General features: G+C 45.6%; 2 protein-coding genes across 4 annotated transcripts in view; one reads left to right on the forward strand and one right to left on the reverse strand.

Annotated features, from left to right (window-relative positions):
• Window positions 1-18,385, reverse strand: part of LOC115187885 (CUB and sushi domain-containing protein 3-like) — a 1,475,978-nt gene that overhangs the window by 1,120,460 nt on the left and 337,133 nt on the right.
• LOC115187873 (exostosin-1a) overlaps window positions 15,385-18,385 on the forward strand; it is a 103,467-nt gene continuing 100,466 nt past the window's right edge. For 2 of the 3 annotated variants that reach the window (XM_029746910.1, XM_029746909.1), the window contains exon 1: window positions 15,388-17,191. In XM_029746910.1, coding sequence (XP_029602770.1) covers window positions 16,242-17,191 — 950 coding nt within the window. In that variant the 5' untranslated portion in view covers window positions 15,388-16,241. Of the gene's footprint in view, window positions 17,192-18,385 lie in introns of all 3 variants that reach the window. The other variant, XM_029746908.1, reaches the window with a different exon arrangement.

Raw genomic sequence — 18,385 nt, forward strand, 5'->3', positions numbered from 1 at the left:
TGGCCAGCAGATAGACACGTCTAAAGTCTCCGTTCTCTAAATGTCAGGAGAATAAGAAGCACACACGCAGGTTGTGTCCCATAATGGTACCCTATTCCCTATGTAGTGTACCCTATTCCCTATGTAGTGTACCCTATTCCGTATGTAGTGTACCCTATTCCCTATGTAGTGTACCCTATTTCCTATGTAGTGTACCCTATTCCCTATGTAGTGTACCCTATTCCCTATGTAGTGTACCCTATTCCGTATGTAGTGTACCCTATTCCCTATGTAGTGTACCCTATTCCCTATGTAGTGTACCCTATTCCCTATGTAGTGTACCCTATTCCCTATGTAGTGTATCTTATTCCCTATGTAGTGTACTTTATTCCCTATGTAGTGTACCCTATTCCCTATGTAGTGTACCCTATTCCCTATGTAGTGTACCCTATTCCGTATGTAGTGTACCCTATTCCCTATGTAGTGTACCCTATTCCCTATGTAGTGTACCCTATTCTCTATGTAGTGTATCTTATTCCCTATGTAGTGTACTTTATTCCCTATGTAGTGTACCTTATTCCCTATGTAGTATACCCTATTCCCTATGCAGTGTACCCTATTCCCTATGTAGTATACCCTATTCCCTAAGTAGTATACCTTATTCCGTATGTAGTGTACTTTATTCCCTATGTAGTGTACCTTATTCCCTATGTAGTATACCCTATTCCCTATGTAGTGTACCCTATTCCCTATGCAGTGTACCTTATTCCCTATGTAGTGTACCTTATTCCCTATGTAGTGTACCTTGTTCCCTATGTAGGGCACTATATTCCCTATGTAGGCCACTATATTCCCTATGTAGGCCACTATATTCCCTATGTAGTGCACTATATTCGCAATGTAGGTCACCATATTCCCTATGTAGGGCACTATATTCCCTATGTAGGGCACTATAGTACCTATGTAGGGCACTAAAGTCCCTATGTAGGCCACTATATTCCCTATGTAGGCCACTATATTCCCTATGTAGTGTACTATAGTCCCTATGTAGGTCACCATATTCTCTATGTAGGTCACCATATTCCCTATGTAGGGCACTATATTCCCTATGTAGGGCACTATATTCCCTATGTAGGGCACTATATTCCCTATGTAAGGCACTATATTCCCTATGTAAGGCACTATATTCTCTATGTAGGGCACTATATTCAATAAATCAAAAGTTTCAGATTTTTTGCAACGTTACATAGATGGTCAAAAGCTGTCCTATCAAGATGAATTGTCAGATCCAACAGAAGATCTCTTTGTTTCTTGGGACCTAGAAGTAGCATCTCTGTTCTGTCAGAGTTTAAAAGTAAAACATTTTCCGCCATCCACTTCCTTATGTCTGAAACACAGGCTTCCAGGGAGGGTAATTTTGGGGCTTCCCCATGTTTCAGAGAAATGTACAGCTGTGTGTCGTCCGCATAGCAGTGAAAGTTAACATTATGTTTCCGAATGACATCACCAAGAGGTAGAATATATAGTGAAAACAATAGTGGTCCTAAAACGGAGCCTTGAGGAACACCGAAATGTACAGTTGATTTGTCAGAAGACAAACCATCCACAGAGACAAACTGATATCTTTCCGACAGATAAGATCTAAACCAGGCCAGAACTTGTCCGTGTAGACCAACTTGGGTTTCCAATCTCTCCAAAAGAATGTGGTGATCGATGGTATCAAAAGCACCACTAAGATCTAGGAGCACGAGGACAGATGCAGAGCCTCGGTCTGACGTCTTTAAAAGGTCATTTACCACCTTGACAACTGCAGTCTCAGTACTATGATGGGGTCTAAAACCAGACTGAAGCTTTCGTATACATTGTTAGTCTTCAGGAAGGCAGTGAGTTGCTCCGCAACAGCTTTTTCAAAACATTTTGAGAGGAATGGGAGATTCGATATAGGCCGATAGTTTTTTATTCCCTGTGTAGGGCACTATATTCCCTATGTAGGGCACTATAATCCCTATGTAGGGCACTATATTCCCTATGTAGGGCACTATATTCCCTATGTAGTGTACCCTATTCCCCATGTAGGGCACTATATTCCCTATGTAGGGCACTATATTCCCTATGTAGTGTAGTGTACCCTATTCCCCATGTAGGGCACTATATTCCCTATGTAGTGCACTTTATTCCCTATGTAAGGCACTATATTCCCTATGTAGTGCACTTTATTTCCTATGTAGGGCACTATATTCCCCATGTAGGGCACTATATTCCCTATGTAGTGCACTATATTCCCTATGTAGGGCACTATATTCCCCATGTAGGGCACTATATTCCCTATGTAGGGCACTATATTCCCCATGTAAGGCACTATATTCCCTATGTAGGGCACTATATTCCCTATGTAGGGCACTATATTCCCTATGTAGTGTACCCTATTCCCCATGTAGGGCACTAAATTCCCTATGTAGTGCACTTTATTCCCTATGTAGGGCACTATATTCCCTATGTAGGGCATTATATTGTCTATGTAGGGCACCATATTCCCTGTGTAGGGCACCATATTCCCTGTGTAGGGCACTATATTCCCTGTGTAGGGCACTATATTCCCTATGTAGGGCACTATATTCCCTATGTAGGGCACTATATTGTCTGTGTAGGGCACCATATTCCCTGTGTAGGGCACTATATTCCCTATGTAGGGCACTATATTCCCCATGTAAGGCACTAAATTCCCTATGTAGTGCACTTTATTCCCTATGTAGGGCACTATATTCCCTATGTAGGGCACTATATTCCCTGTGTAGGGCACTATATTCCCTATGTAGTATACCCTATTCCCCATGTAGGGCACTATATTCCCTGTGTAGGGCACTATATTCCCTATGTAGTATACCCTATTCCCCATGTAGGGCACTATATTCCCTGTGTAGGGCACTATATTCCCTATGTAGTGTACCCTATTCCCCATGTAGGGCACTATATTCCCTGTGTAGGGCACTATATTGACCATATATTTAATGACAGACAAACAAACAAACAATCAACACATGTGTACGTTTCCTCAATAAGTTTTTGTTGGTTGTTTGTTGTTGTGACACAGCTTTTCAACAGAATACATTTCACAGCTTTGTAAATGTTGTTAAATCTCTCTCTGTGTGTGAAGTGTTTAATGGCTGCCTGCCACTCTGTGTGAGGCGTCAGCTCCTTCCCTAGGATACAGAAACGGATAATTCATCACTAAAATATGGATACGGGGTCGGGAGTCTTCCTCTGTTGCCGAGTCACTTTTAGACACATTCAGACTGTATTTAAACAGACACATTCAGACTGTATTTAAACAGACACATTCAGACTGTAATTCAACAGACACATTCAGACTGTATTTCAACAGACACATTCAGACTGTATTTCAACAGACACATTCAGACTGTATTTAAACAGACACATTCAGACTGTATTTAAACAGACACATTCAGACTGTATTTAAACAGACACATTCAGACTGTATTTAAACAGACACATTCAGACTGTATTTAAACAGACACATTCAGACTGTATTTAAACAGACACTGTACTTCCATTCTACAGTCCTCTAACTGCTTCCAGACTGACACTGTTTATCAGTTAGGTGAGCTATTCACAATCACTGCTGATGGGCTAGGGGGCGTCCCAAAATTGCATTCTATTTCTTTTTGGGCTAGGGTGCATCCCAAAATGGCATCCTATTCCTTTTGGGGTGTGGTCAAATGTAGTGCACTACATAGGGAGTAGGGCTCTGGTCTAATGTAGCGCACTACATAGGGAGTAGGGTTCTGGTCTAATGTAGTACACTACATAGGGAGTAGGGTTCTGGTCTAATGTAGTGCACTACATAGGGAGTAGGGCTCTGGTCTAATGTAGTGCACTACATAGGGAGTAGGGTTCTCGTGAAATGTAGTGCACTACATAGGGAGTAGGGCTCTGGTCTAATGTAGCGCACTACATAGGGAGTAGGGTTCTGGTCTAATGTAGTACACTACATAGGGAGTAGGGTTCTGGTCTAATGTAGTGCACTACATAGGGAGTAGGGTTCTGGTCTAATGTAGTACACTACATAGGGAGTAGGGTTCTGGTCTAATGTAGTGCACTACATAGGGAGTAGGGCTCTGGTCTAATGTAGTGCACTACATAGGGAGTAGGGTTCTTGTGAAATGTAGTGCACTACATAGGGAGTAGGGCTCTGGTCTAATGTAGCGCACTACATAGGGAGTAGGGTTCTGGTCTAATGTAGTACACTACATAGGGAGTAGGGTTCTGGTCTAATGTAGTGCACTACATAGGGAGTAGGGCTCTGGTCTAATGTAGTGCACTACATAGGGAGTAGGGTTCTCGTGAAATGTAGTGCACTACATAGGGAGTAGGGCTCTGGTCTAATGTAGCGCACTACATAGGGAGTAGGGTTCTGGTCTAATGTAGTACACTACATAGGGAGTAGGGTTCTGGTCTAATGTAGTGCACTACATAGGGAGTAGGGCTCTGGTCTAATGTAGTGCACTACATAGGGAGTAGGGCTCTGGTCTAATGTAGTGCACTACATAGGGAGTAGGGCTCTGGTCTAATGTAGTGCACTACATAGGGAGTAGGGTTCTGGTCTAACGCCGAGCCTCATGGTCTAACGGTCACAGGACAACGCTGAGGCTCATGGTCTAACGGTAACAGGACAACGCTGAGCCTCATGGTCTAACGGTCACAGGACAACGCCAAGCCTCATGGTCTAACGGGTCACAGGACAACGCTGAGCCTCATGGTCTAACGGTCACAGGACAACGCCGAGCCTCATGGTCTAACGGTCACAGGACAACGCCGAGGCTCATGGTCTAACGGTCACAGGACAACGCCGTGCCTCATGGTCTAACGGTCACAGGACAACGCCAAGCCTCATGGTCTAACGGGTCACAGGACAACGCCGAGCCTCATGGTCTAACGGTCACAGGACAACGCCGAGCCTCATGGTCTAACGGTAACAGGACAACGCCGAGCCTCATGGTCTAACGGTCACAGGACAACGCCGAGCCTCATGGTCTAACGGTCACAGGACAACGCCGAGCCTCATGGTCTAACGGTCACAGGACAACGCCGAGCCTCACGGTCTAACGGTCACAGGACAACGCCGAGCCTCACGGTCTAACGGTCACAGGACAACGCCGAGCCTCATGGTCTAACGGTCACAGGACAACGCCGAGGCTCATGGTCTAACGGTAACAGGACAACGCCGAGCCTCATGGTCTAACGGGTCACAGGACAACGCCGAGCCTCATGGTCTAACGGTCACAGGACAACGCCGTGCCTCATGGTCTAACGGTCACAGGACAACGCCGAGCCTCATGGTCTAACGGTCACAGGACAACGCCGAGCCTCATGGTCTAACGGTCACAGGACAACGCCGAGCCTCACGGTCTAACGGTCACAGGACAACGCCGAGCCTCATGGTCTAACGGTCACAGGACAACGCCGAGCCTCATGGTCTAACGGTCACAGGACAACGCCGAGCCTCATGGTCTAACGGTCACAGGACAACGCCGAGCCTCATGGTCTAACGGTCACAGGACACAGGACAACGCCGTGCCTCATGGTCTAACGGGTCACAGGACAACGCCGAGCCTCATGGTCTAACGGTCACAGGACAACGCCGAGCCTCATGGTCTAACGGTCACAGGACAACGCCGAGCCTCATGGTCTAACGGTCACAGGACAGGCAGCAAATGATGGTTTTGAGACCCTCTTTGTCATCCTGATGTCTTTGGAGAGAGTAGCATGGGGCAGGTGTCATAGGCCTGATGAGACCTCATTTTCAATCCCAATAAATATTCTGTATTCCATGTATTTCTAAGCCTCGTACAGCCGTCCTGATCTCCTCAGCTTGCGCTCTGTTTCTCTAAGTGGAAGGAAATGAGAGAGCAGCTGGTCAGGATATACGTTTCCTGCCCTTTCAGCTGTTATCCACATCAGTTCACATAGCATACCTCCTGGTGCTCTGCATTCCCTGGTGCTACACAAGCATGGCTGTGCTTGCTAATGCTAAGCCTGATGCTAACTCGTCGATAGCGCTCAGCAGCTAGCTCTACTGGAGACCTCAGAAAATATATTGTATTTCACACCCTTTCAGGGCACAATACTTTCTACTAATTTTACATTTTAGTCATTTAGCAGACGCTCTTATACAGAGCGACTTACAGTAGTGAATGCATACATTTCATACATTTAATTTCATGCATTTTCTTTTTTTTGTACCCGGCCCCCCGTGGGAATCGAATCCACAACCCTGGCGTTGCACACACCATGCTCTACCAACTGAGCCACAAGGAAGGCTAATGTCACTGTATCTTATCAGGACAATTTGGCTTCATCCCTAAATGCACCCTATTCCCTATATAGAGCACTACTTCTGACCAGAGCCCTAAAGTAGTTCCCTATAAAGGGAAAAGGGTGCAATTTGGCCTGCAAACTATTTCACCCCCCCCCCCCCCCCAGTCAAATCCTACTGTCTGTCCACTAATGTAACTGTTTCCTACTTTGTGCCTTTGATTCGGGGATTGAGTCACTGCCGTCGGCAGATAGGCTGGAGCTAGGAGCTAAACTGCCCTAAAAACTATTTCCATTTATGCACTTAAACAATCCATGAAGGATTGTGTGGAAAATGTGGAAAATGACCCAATTGTAAACATCACATTGTGCATTGATTTAACATTCAAACCCATTCAGAATTGAGCCTGTTTGCAATCAATATTACCTCCCGCTACGGTTTGGTTAAATGTCCCATCAGTACTAACGTAGCATAATGTATATTTAAAATGTGTGCAGAACTACAAATTACCTCAATCCGACCCAGCAGCTGACAATTAAGCCCCATTTGGCATCTCTGATAAGGGAAGGGTGGCATTGACCCTGGCAGCATCTGAATTCCATATTGGCTTCTGCATGTATTACAAGCCTGGTCTCATAGGCTAGACGTAACATAGTAAATGTAAAACCAAGACACTCCAATTACTATGATATGTTACCTTTGGTATGGTTACATAAGGGGCGGCAGGTAAACCTGTATGGTTAGAGAGATTGGGCCAGTAACAGAAAGGTTGCTGGATCGAATCCCCCGAGCTGACAAGGTAAAATTCTGTCGTTCTGCCTCTGAACAAGGCAGTTAACCCACTGTTCCCCGGTAGTCCGTCATTGTAAATAAGAATTTGTTCTTAACTGACTTGCCTAGTTAAATAAAGTTATTTTTTTTAAATATATTTTTTTAAATAAGACACAAGGTTACTTAAGGCAAAAACAAAAGGAGGGTGGGTAGAGGGGTACGCATACATCTAGCAGCCCAAAGGTTGCGTATTTGAGTCTCATCATGGACAACATTAGTATTTTAGCTAATTAGCAACTACTTACTACTTTTTAGCTACTTTGCAACTACTTAGCATGTTAGCTAACCCTTCCCCAACCATAACCAGAACCCTTTTAGCTAACCCTTCCCGTAACCTTAACCCTATCCCCTAGCCTAGCTAATGTTAGCCCACCTAGCTAATGTTAGCCCACCTAGCTAATGTTAGCCACCTAGCTAATGTTAGCCACCTAGCTAATGTTAGCCACCAAGCTAACGTTAAATTGTAATTCGTAACAAATTGTACATTTAGTAAAATACACAAATTGTAATTCATAACATATCATACGAAATGGATGATGAACATCTACAAATTAATACATACCATACGAAACGTAACATATCATACTAAATGGATTATCTCGGATTTATGTACAGAATAAAAAGAAAATGTTCTGAGACCAGGTTGGTATTACACAGTGGGAAGACTAGCTATGGCTTAGCATCCCTGCTGATCCAAATGTAGAGATAATGGCCAACCAGACAGAAAATCATTGGCCATCTAATGTTTACTGTGCCACATGTTTTCCTAGAAACCAATCCATTTTTATTGGATTGTAATTCTATTTCACTACTCATTCTGTAAACACCATCTCTGAGAATGTGTGTCGCTAAAGGGGCTGGTTTCCCGGAGACAGATTAAACCTAGTCCTGACTCGGACTGAAAACGCATGGTCAGTGGAAAATATTAATTGAATAGCTTTTCAGTCCAGAACTAACTCCTTGTGTGTCAACAAAATTAGCTGAACAGGTACTGTGGGCCAGCTGTTTGTTCACCTGCACCCAGAAATGGCTAATAACCCATCCACAATCGCCAGACTATATGTGATAAAGTGAGAATGTACGGTCCACACCCGACCCTAACCCGCTAATATAGAAAATATGCTGTAGGCTACAGTCAGAGACAGGTGTGTTGACAGGGAGTGGGATTTATTTAGCCTGGTTTAGAGGTTTCTGCTTATCATTTCTTATCAAGGCTATTAGTTAGTCAACTTGTCTATAGTTAGATACATGTAGCTTCTCTTCTCTCATTATACGCTGCCCTAGGAGACTAAATAAACTCGTGCTCACCAGAATAACGTAATAAGTTATTGAATGAATGCTTAAATCTAGTTGACATCGGTAAAGACGTTTAGGGACCGGGGAGAAAATGCATTACCTAAAAAATTAAGGGGAAAGATTTTCTGTGCAAAGTTTCCAAATGACATCAGTTTGGCCCCGGTGGTAAAGGAAGTAGAAATCTGTGAAAACAACCCAACGTGTTTCTGATCAGGTTTCAGTTCTGCTTGGATGTATATATTATGTGGTTGAAATACTATCAGCTTTTATGATGCTGATAAAGATAGCACCTGTGATGTCGATTAAAGGCAGCGCCTCGCACCTCTCTGATTCAGAGGGGTTGGGTTAAATGCGGAAGACACATTTCAGTTGAATACATTCAGTTGTACTACTGACTAGCTATCCCCCCTTTCTCTTTTAACTTTCCTCTACAGAAGTAGACTATCTAACTGAGCGTTCACATTATCTCAAGATGCTTAAAGAAAGAAATCATATTTCTCCACTCCTGTTCCCAAGTCAAAAATGTAGCCTACATTTGGTGGATCATTTTACTGTAAGACATGTTTTAATTCTGCGTTAATATGACGGCTCTGTGAGAGGTTATAGACCTACAGTCAGTGTCCAGATTTCAGTTTCCATTTAACCCATCTGAACAGTAGGTTACAGTTCCCTTTGAGGTGCCATAGACCTGTTTGAAGTCCCCCGTCTTGTGACTGTTGAATTTGTAAGGCTACAGTTCTCTTTGAGGTGCCATAGACCTGTTTGAAGTCCCCCGTCTTGTGACTGTTGAATTTGTAAGGCTACAGTTCCCTTTGAGGTGTGTCGTGGATGAATCAGAATTAGTTGGGTAACATAGATAATTAAGATGTTTTATTAGTATAATATGCTTATGTGAGATACTTGTCATTAGAAAGTGTCCTTTGGACTCTGGTATGTTTCAGTTGCACATTTCCCTCAGCTGGGGCTCAGTCACCTGGGGCCCAGAGAGGGGAAGAGGTCAGACTTGTGTTTTTACATGTCTCTGTTGCTATGCAGAATATCAGCGAGAGAGGAGGACAGAATGAAATATTGTCTTAATATGTGAATGTGTCTTTACCTATTTCTTAAACCATGTGAAGGGATGGCGTGATTAATGGGGAACCAATGACTTGTCTCCACAATGTCTGTGAGCAAGTCACTCCCTCCTTTTTCCTTATTGTGGGGAGGATTATGGCAGTAAATGGACCCTTGTATGTCCTCTCTTAGATCTCACACTTATCCTGTGATAATATATGGCCTAGAGGCTCACTCCCCCCAGTGAGCCTGTCCAGGAGTGGGGTCAAGAGGGGGTTTTCTTGAGATGGGAGTATCTAGAGTTGACAATTGATATATGCCATTGGATGAAATAGTTCTGTTCAATACCGTACCAGGGAGGGACGGTTCTAAGGAGACCAGATACTGGGCTATACAATGAACCAGGTTGACATAGCAGTTACTGTCTGCTCTGTTAAATTGATATTTGTCATACAAAACTTAACCTTTGTGACCCATTCTATGTATCTGTGGTTTGTCAATGTACATTGAAGGGGGTTTTATCTTTGCTATAAAATATCTCTGTAGCCATTGTGTAATCACCTTCCTGGTTCATTCGAGAGAGTGCATTATTGAAGGTCAAAGAGGCTTTTTGCAAAAGTATCTTAATTATTAAAGATGTAGTTAACTCGGACTGGTGTGTTTAACTCTCCTCATTTGGTAACGCAGAAATTAGCCACCACAGGTGCCATAGACCTGTTTGAAGTCCCCTGTCTTGTGACTGTTGAATTTGTAAGGCTACAGTTCTCTTTGAGGTGCCATAGGCCTGTTGGAAGTCCCCTGTCTCCAGCGCCTCACAGTCATCACATAGCTGCTATCATCCTCTTCATCACATCGTCACATAGCTGCTATCATCCTCTTCATCACATCGTAACATAGCTGCTATCATCCTCTTCATCACATAGCTGCTATCATCCTCTTCATCACATCGTAACATAGCTGCTATCATCCTCTTCCTCACATAGCTGCTATCATCCTCTTCGTCACATTATCACATAGCTGCTATCATCCTCTTCATCACATAGCTGCTATCATCCTCTTCATCACATAGCTGCTATCATCCTCTTCATCACATAGCTGCTATCATCCTCTTCATCACATAGCTGCTATCATCCTCTTCATCACATAGCTGCTATCCTCCTCTTCATCACATAGCTGCTATCCTCCTCTTCATCACATAGCTGCTATCATCCTCTTCATCACATAGCTGCTATCATCCTCTTCATCACATAGCTGCTATCATCCTCTTCATCACATAGCTGCTATCATCCTCTTCATCACATAGCTGCTATCATCCTCTTCATCACATCGTAACATAGCTGCTATCATCCTCTTCATCACATAGCTGCTATCATCCTCTTCATCACATCGTCACATAGCTGCTATCATCCTCTTCATCACATAGCTGCTATCCTCCTCTTCATCACATAGCTGCTATCATCCTCTTCATCACATAGCTGCTATCCTCCTCTTCATCACATAGCTGCTATCATCCTCTTCATCACATAGCTGCTATCATCCTCTTCATCACATCGTAACATAGCTGCTATCATCCTCTTCATCACATAGCTGCTATCCTCCTCTTCATCACATAGCTGCTATCATCCTCTTCATCACATAGCTGCTATCCTCCTCTTCATCACATAGCTGCTATCCTCCTCTTCATCCTCGTCATCTGATCTTTCCTAAACATCTCTGTTCTGGTTCTCCTCCCTTCCTCTTTATTTTCAACTCTCCATTTCACAGCTTTTCTCTTATTGAATTAAACTCCTACATTGTCCTTTTTGCCTCCGTGGTCCGTGGATCAACCTTATCTCTTTCTGCCCGTTCTCAAAAAGCATTTGACCGCTGGCATGTAGGCTATTTGGCGCGCATACAGTAAAGCTTAGGTTTATGCCCTAATGACAGATATCCTAAAATAACGTACGAAAAACCTCAATGTAGCCTATAGATATAAATCGCATCAGAATTATACATTTATGGACACAATGTTTCATGACCCTAAACCTGCCTGCCCCGCGGGTTATGAGTCAACCCTAAACCTGCCTGCCCCGCGGGTTATGAGTCAACCCTAAAGCTGCCTGCCCCGCGGGTTATGAGTCAACCCTAAAGCTGCCTTCCCCGCGGGTTATGAGTCAACCCTAAAGCTGCCTGCCCCGCGGGTTATGAGTCAACCCTAAAGCTGCCTTCCCCGCGGGTTATGAGTCAACCCTAAAGCTGCCTGCCCCGCGGGTTATGAGTCAACCCTAAAGCTGCCTGCCCCGCGGGTTATGAGTCAACCCTAAACCTGCCTTCCCCGTGGGTTATGAGTCAACCATAAAGCTGCCTGCCCCGCGGGTTATCGGTCAATCCTAAAGCTGCCTTCCCCGCGAGTTATGAGTCAACCCTAAAGCTGCCTGCCCCGCGGGTTATGAGTCAACCCTAAAGCTGCCTGCCCCGCGGGTTATGAGTCAACCCTAAACCTGCCTGCCCCGCGGGTTATGAGTCAACCCTAAAGCTGCCTGCCCCGCGGGTTATGAGTCAACCCTAAAGCTGCCTGCCCCGCGGGTTATGAGTCAACCCTAAAGCTGCCTGCCCCGCGGGTTATGAGTCAACCCTAAACCTGCCTGCCCCGCGGGTTATGAGTCAACCCTTAGGATACATATGTAACAGAAGTGGTTTGGTGAACGCTGCTCGGGTGAAACACCAAGACCTGAAGACTTCCGTCACTCAGGGCCTCAGCTCAGTGGGCTAACACAGTTTAGTGGCATGCAGGAGTCCCAGCAGTCCTCTGTGGTAAACGAGTTCACTGGGGGTGAAAGAGGAGAGAGGGGGATGGAAGGAAGGTTGGGCCGAGGAGGAATGGGGAGGAGAGGAAGGAGGAGAGGAGGAGGAATAGGGAGGAGAGGAAGGAGGAATAGGGAGGAGAGGACAGAGGAGTGGAGGAGGGAAAGGAGAGGAAGGTGGAGAGGAGGAGGAATAGGGAGGAGAGGAAGGAGGAATAGGCAGGAGAGGAAGGAGGAGTAGAGGAGGAATAGGGAGGAGAGGAAGGAGGAGTGAATGGAGGAACTGGAATAGGGAGGAGAGGAATGAGGAATAGGGAGGAGAGGAAGGAGGAATAGGGAGGAGAGGAAGGAGGAGAGGAGGAGGAATAGGGAGGAGAGGACAGAGGAGTGGAGGAGGAAGAGGAATAGGGAGGACAGGAAGGAGGAGAGGAGGAGGAATAGGGAGGAGAGGAAGGAGGAATAGGGTGGAGAGGAAGGAGGAATAGGCAGGAGAAGAAGGAGGAGAGGAGGAGGAATAGGCAGGAGAGGAAGGAGGAGAGGAGGAGGACTTGTCTTTGATCAGTGGACCATAGGAGCAGCACCTGCTGTCCCCCGAACACAAACCCTGCTCCACAGCTCCCGAGGAACGCAGTTCAAATTCCTCTTTCGCTCACTCCCTGGCTGTGTCCCAATTGGCACCTTATTCCCTATATAGTGCACTACTTTGGACCAGAGCCCTGGTCTAAAACCTTATGGGCTCTGGTCTAAAGTAGTGCACTATATAGGGAATAGGTTGCCATTTGGGACGCAGACACCTCCTGTCTCTCTGCTCTGCAGAATCACTTTTAGTCTTTCCAAACCTCTTTCAGACCACAGCAGCTGTGAAAACAGTTCAGGCCAGGAGGACATGCCTCAAGACTACAAGCCCGAAGATTTATCAGTAACAGAACTAAAGCTGATATATGAAGTAGTCAGCCATCTCCTGAAAACAACATGAGTATTGGTAATATCATCCTGCGGATGGACGTATACGACAGCATAAACATGCCATTCACAGTGTGCTTGTGGAGCTAGCAGTAACCTGCACCTTGGCAGAACACTGCCAACCAATTCAGCCGTAGTGTGTATGCTGCTCTGCTGTGACACGGGTCACCCAAATCAAATCAAATCAAATGTTATTGGTCACATACACATGGTTAGCAGATGTTAATGTGAGTGTAGCGAAATGCTTGTGCTTCTAGTTCCGACCGTGCAGTAATATCTAACAAGTCATCTAACTGAAACAATTTCACAACAATTACCTTATACACACAAGTGTAAAGGAATGAATAAGAATATGTACATAAAAATATATAAATGAGTGATGGCTGAACAGCATAGGCAAGATGCAGTAGATGTTATAGAGTACAGTATATACATATGAGATGAGTAATGCAGGGTATGTAGACATTATATAAAGTGGCATTGTTTAAAGTGGCTAGTGATACATTACATCAAGATGGCAAGATGCAGTAGATGGTATAGAGTACAGTATATACATATGAGATGAGTAATGTAGGGTAAGTCAACATTATATAAAAGTGGCTAGTGATAAATTGATTACATCAATTTTTCCATTATTAAAGTGGGTCTTCATTGCAGAGTTCCTCAAAGGCCAATCAGAATAGTGAGATTAAGGGGGGGGTCAGAGGTTGTACTGAAAGGAACAACAGTGTATTAGTGCCTTGCAAGGAGAGATGCAAAGCACTTTGCAAGTGTTGTGCAAGTGTAGCAGATGGGAGTGTAGTGTAGCAGATGGGAGTGTAGTGTAGCAGATGGGAGTGTAGTGTAGCAGATGGGAGTGTAGCGTAGCAGATGGGAGTGTAGTGTAGCAGATGGGAGTGTAGCGTAGCAGATGGGAGTGTAGTGTAGCAGATGGGAGTGTAGTGTAGCAGATGGGAGTGTAGCGTAGCAGATGGGAGTGTAGCGTAGCAGATGGGAGTGTAGCGTAGCAGATGGGAGTGTAGTGTAGCAGATGGGAGTGTAGTGTAGCAGATGGGAGTGTAGTGTAGCAGATGGGAGTGTAGCGTAGCAGATGGGAGTGTAGTGTAGCAGATGGGAGTGTAGCGTAGCAGATGGGAGTGTAGTGTAGCAGATGGGAGTGTAGTGTAGCAGATGGGAGTGTAGCGTAGCAGATGGGAGTGTAGCGTAGCAGATGGGAGTGTAGCGTAGCAGATGGGAGTGTAGTGTAGCAGATGGGAGTGTAGTGCAGCAGATGGGATAGTGTAGCAGATGGGAGTGTAGTGTAGCAGATGGGAGTGTAGTGCAGCAGATGGGAGTGTAGTGTAGCAGATGGGAGTGTAGTGTAGCAGATGGGAGTGTAGTGTAGCAGATGGGAGTGTAGCGTAGCAGATGGGAGTGTAGTGTAGCAGATGGGAGTGTAGTGTAGCAGATGGGAGTGTAGCGTAGCAGATGGGAGTGTAGCGTAGCAGATGGGAGTGTAGTGTAGCAGATGGGAGTGTAGTGTAGCAGATGGGAGTGTAGTGTAGCAGATGGAAGTGTAGTGTAGCAGATGGGAGTGTAGTGTAGCAGATGGGAGTGTAGTGTAGCAGATGGGAGTGTAGTGTAGCAGATGGGAGTGTAGTGTAGCAGATGGGAAGCTCACTCCTCAGCCTGAATGGCTCCAATAGCTAGCGTTTCAGTGACAACTGGGTAAGACCCTTCAGGAGGGTGGTCAGTCACTGTGTGTTTGTGAGGCAGAGGTCCTGGGTTTGAGCCACAGTATGAGCTGAAATCAAAAGGAAGTGGTACTCGCTAAGCAAGCAGCGTGACGTCTTTTAAACTGGAACAGTTTTGTCAGTAAACTTTAGTTGAATAAAGAATACATGAGAACATAGTCCTAGACTGTGCATTCTATCATCAAGTGGATGAATGAAAATGAGTTATAAAATGTGTGTTTGTTAGGACATGTCAAACCAAAATGTGCTGTTAAAATGAGATATATAGCAAATAACAGCAATGCAATAGAGAAACCAGGCCATGCATCTCTAACCTCCAGGTCAGGTTACTCTTGGCTGGGTCTCTAGTTGTGAATGGGGATGCGGAAGCTCCGCCTGTTTCGGATATGACGCGAACCAATGAAAAAGCCCGGTGGATGACGGAGGAACGTCACGTCGTCATCAGACGCCGTAGGGTTGGAATGCCTCTGTGGGAGATTCAGAACAACTCGACAAAACATTTATTACAACTGGAATATGTTTCTTTCATGTATAACAATCACGTCCCGACGCTTGGAGAGACTGAGTTATCTTTCCTTGGACTAGGAGAGTAAATCAGAGACAGAGAGACAGAGTGTTGTGAATGCTGCTGCTAAGTCGAATTTGCTTTCAACTATTTATTGAAGTGCAGAAATTCACATGGACCTGAAGGTTAGATAGCAGGTACCGTCCAACATGATGTTATATCGCTCGTTTGAACCATGGAGTAGTCCAACGGGCAACGTTATAATGTGAGTCCTGAATCTCTGGCTGTTTTGGGCAAGCTAGCCAAGTTGGCTACATTCTGTGTCGCTAGCTAACAACTTGTGATTGTGTGCTGCTGGAAGCAAGAAATGTAAGTGAAAAATACCTGCTTCTTTTTCACACAAGGCAGATGAAACACTGAAGATGAATCCGCTAATAACACAAAGAAATGTAAAGTCGGGGTGCATCTTCAATCCCTAAGTTACCAGGAAGGTAGTGTAGTCTTCAGTGCTGGAAGATAGCCACTGTTAGCCATAACTATTGACAAGGGGAGAAGTAAATGATGATTGTAAATCGCCCACATGCGCTGGATCAGTCGTCGGCTTGGGGAAAGGAATCAGAAGGTGGTGGACGTGTTGAGCGCTGAACCCTCCCTGGCTGGAGGAAGATGGCGCAGCCCTTCAATTGGAAGTAGTGGTGAGAGGAGTGAAACTTCATCGGGGCTCGTTGGATTTACTAGACATCTCGACCCTGATCGGAGGACACATGCAGGCCAGAAAACGGTATTTAATTCTGTTGTCCGCCGGTGCGTGTCTCATTGCGTTGTTGTACTTCGGAGGGGTTCAAACCCCGTTATTCAGAAGCAACAACCGGCGTGATGACCGCAGTCTCCATGGATACCACGGGAGACCTCAGTGGCCCCACTTCTCGGGGTCCCTGCAGCCGTTCAGCCCCTGGGACCAAATGGAGACCGAGGAGTACAACGTTCACAGATCACCACGACAGAAGAGGGATGTTATTTCGGGAGTTTATAAAGGGAAACGTTGCAGGATGGACTCTTGCTTTGATTTTTCCTTGTGCAAAAGCAACGGATTTAAAGTTTACGTTTACCCGCAACAGAAAGGAGAGAAGATGTCGGAGAGTTATCAGAATATTTTATCTTCCATTGAGGCTTCCAGGTTCTATACGTCTGACCCGGGACAGGCTTGTCTGTTCGTCCTGAGTTTGGACACTCTAGACAGGGACATTCTGTCTCCGCAGTATGTTCACAACCTCAGAACTAAAGTCCAGAACTTGCATCTGTGGAATAACGGAAAGAATCACCTCATTTTTAACCTCTATTCGGGGACTTGGCCCGACTACACGGAAGATCTGGGCTTCGACTTTGGGCAGGCCATGTTAGCCAAGGCAAGCATCAGCACAGAGAACTTCAGACCCAATTTCGATGTCTCCATCCCTCTTTTTGGGAAAGAGCACCCCAGGACCGGAGGAGAGAGGGGCTATTTAAAATACAACTCTATCCCACCGTACAGGAAATACATGCTTGTGTTCAAGGGGAAACGATACCTCACTGGAATCGGATCAGACACCAGGAATGCGTTATATCATGTCCATAACTCTGAGGACGTGGTGCTGCTCACCACATGTAAACACGGGAAAGACTGGCAGAAGCACAAGGATGCCCGCTGTGATCGCGACAACGCCCAATATGACAAGTAAGTACATTACTATTGTCATGTCCTGTATAAGAGGTCTGTCGTTTTTTTGTACGTTTTTCAGGTACATGTGAGGGTGGCAGTGTGACACCACTCAGCAGCGTTGATGTATGGCTGGCGTGGGCCACATCAATGGATCAGTGTTGTCTGAGTTTGTATAGGACCCAAGGGGATTTATTCGTTCAGTCCATATTTACACAACCCTCATTAATAGAATGGAATAGCAGTGGTACTGCCCAGCGTGTTTATAACGGTGGTACTGGTGGTACTGTCCAGCGTGTTTATAACGGTGGTACTGGTGGTGCTGTCCAGCGTGTTTATAACGGTGGTACTGGTGGTACTGTCCAGCGTGTTTATAACGGTGGTACTGGTGGTACTGTCCAGCGTGTTTATAACGGTGGTACTGGTGGTGCTGTCCAGCGTGTTTATAACGGTGGTACTGCCCAGCGTGTTTATAACGGTGGTACTGGTGGTACTGTCCAGCGTGTTTATAACGGTGGTACTGGTGGTGCTGTCCAGTGTGTTTATAACGGTGGTACTGGTGGTACTGCCCAGCGTGTTTATAACGGTGGTACTGGTGGTACTGCCCAGCGTGTTTATAACGGTGGTACTGGTGGTACTGTCCAGCGTGTTTATAACGGTGGTACAGCCCAGCGTGTTTATAACGGTGGTACAGCCCAGCGTGTTTATAACGGTGGTACTGCCCAGCGTGTTTATAACGGTGGTACTGCCCAGCGTGTTTATAACGGTGGTACTGGTGGTACTGTCCAGCGTGTTTATAACGGTGGTACTGGTGGTACTGCCCAGCGTGTTTATAACGGTGGTACTGGTGGTACTGCCCAGCGTGTTTATAACGGTGGTACTGGTGGTACTGTCCAGCGTGTTTATAACGGTGGTACTGGTGGTACTGCCCAGCGTGTTTATAACGGTGGTACTGGTGGTGCTGTCCAGTGTGTTTATAACGGTGGTACTGGTGGTACTGCCCAGCGTGTTTATAACGGTGGTACTGGTGGTACTGCCCAGCGTGTTTATAACGGTGGTACTGGTGGTACTGCCCAGCGTGTTTATAACGGTGGTACTGGTGGTGCTGCCCAGTCAGTCAGTCAGACAGTCACAGTCAGTCAGTCAGTCAGTCACAGACAGTCAGTCACAGACAGTCAGTCACAGACAGTCAGTCAGTCAGTCACAGACAGT

Source organism: Salmo trutta, unplaced genomic scaffold (assembly GCF_901001165.1).
Source record: "Salmo trutta unplaced genomic scaffold, fSalTru1.1, whole genome shotgun sequence".
Taxonomy (NCBI): domain Eukaryota; kingdom Metazoa; phylum Chordata; class Actinopteri; order Salmoniformes; family Salmonidae; genus Salmo; species Salmo trutta.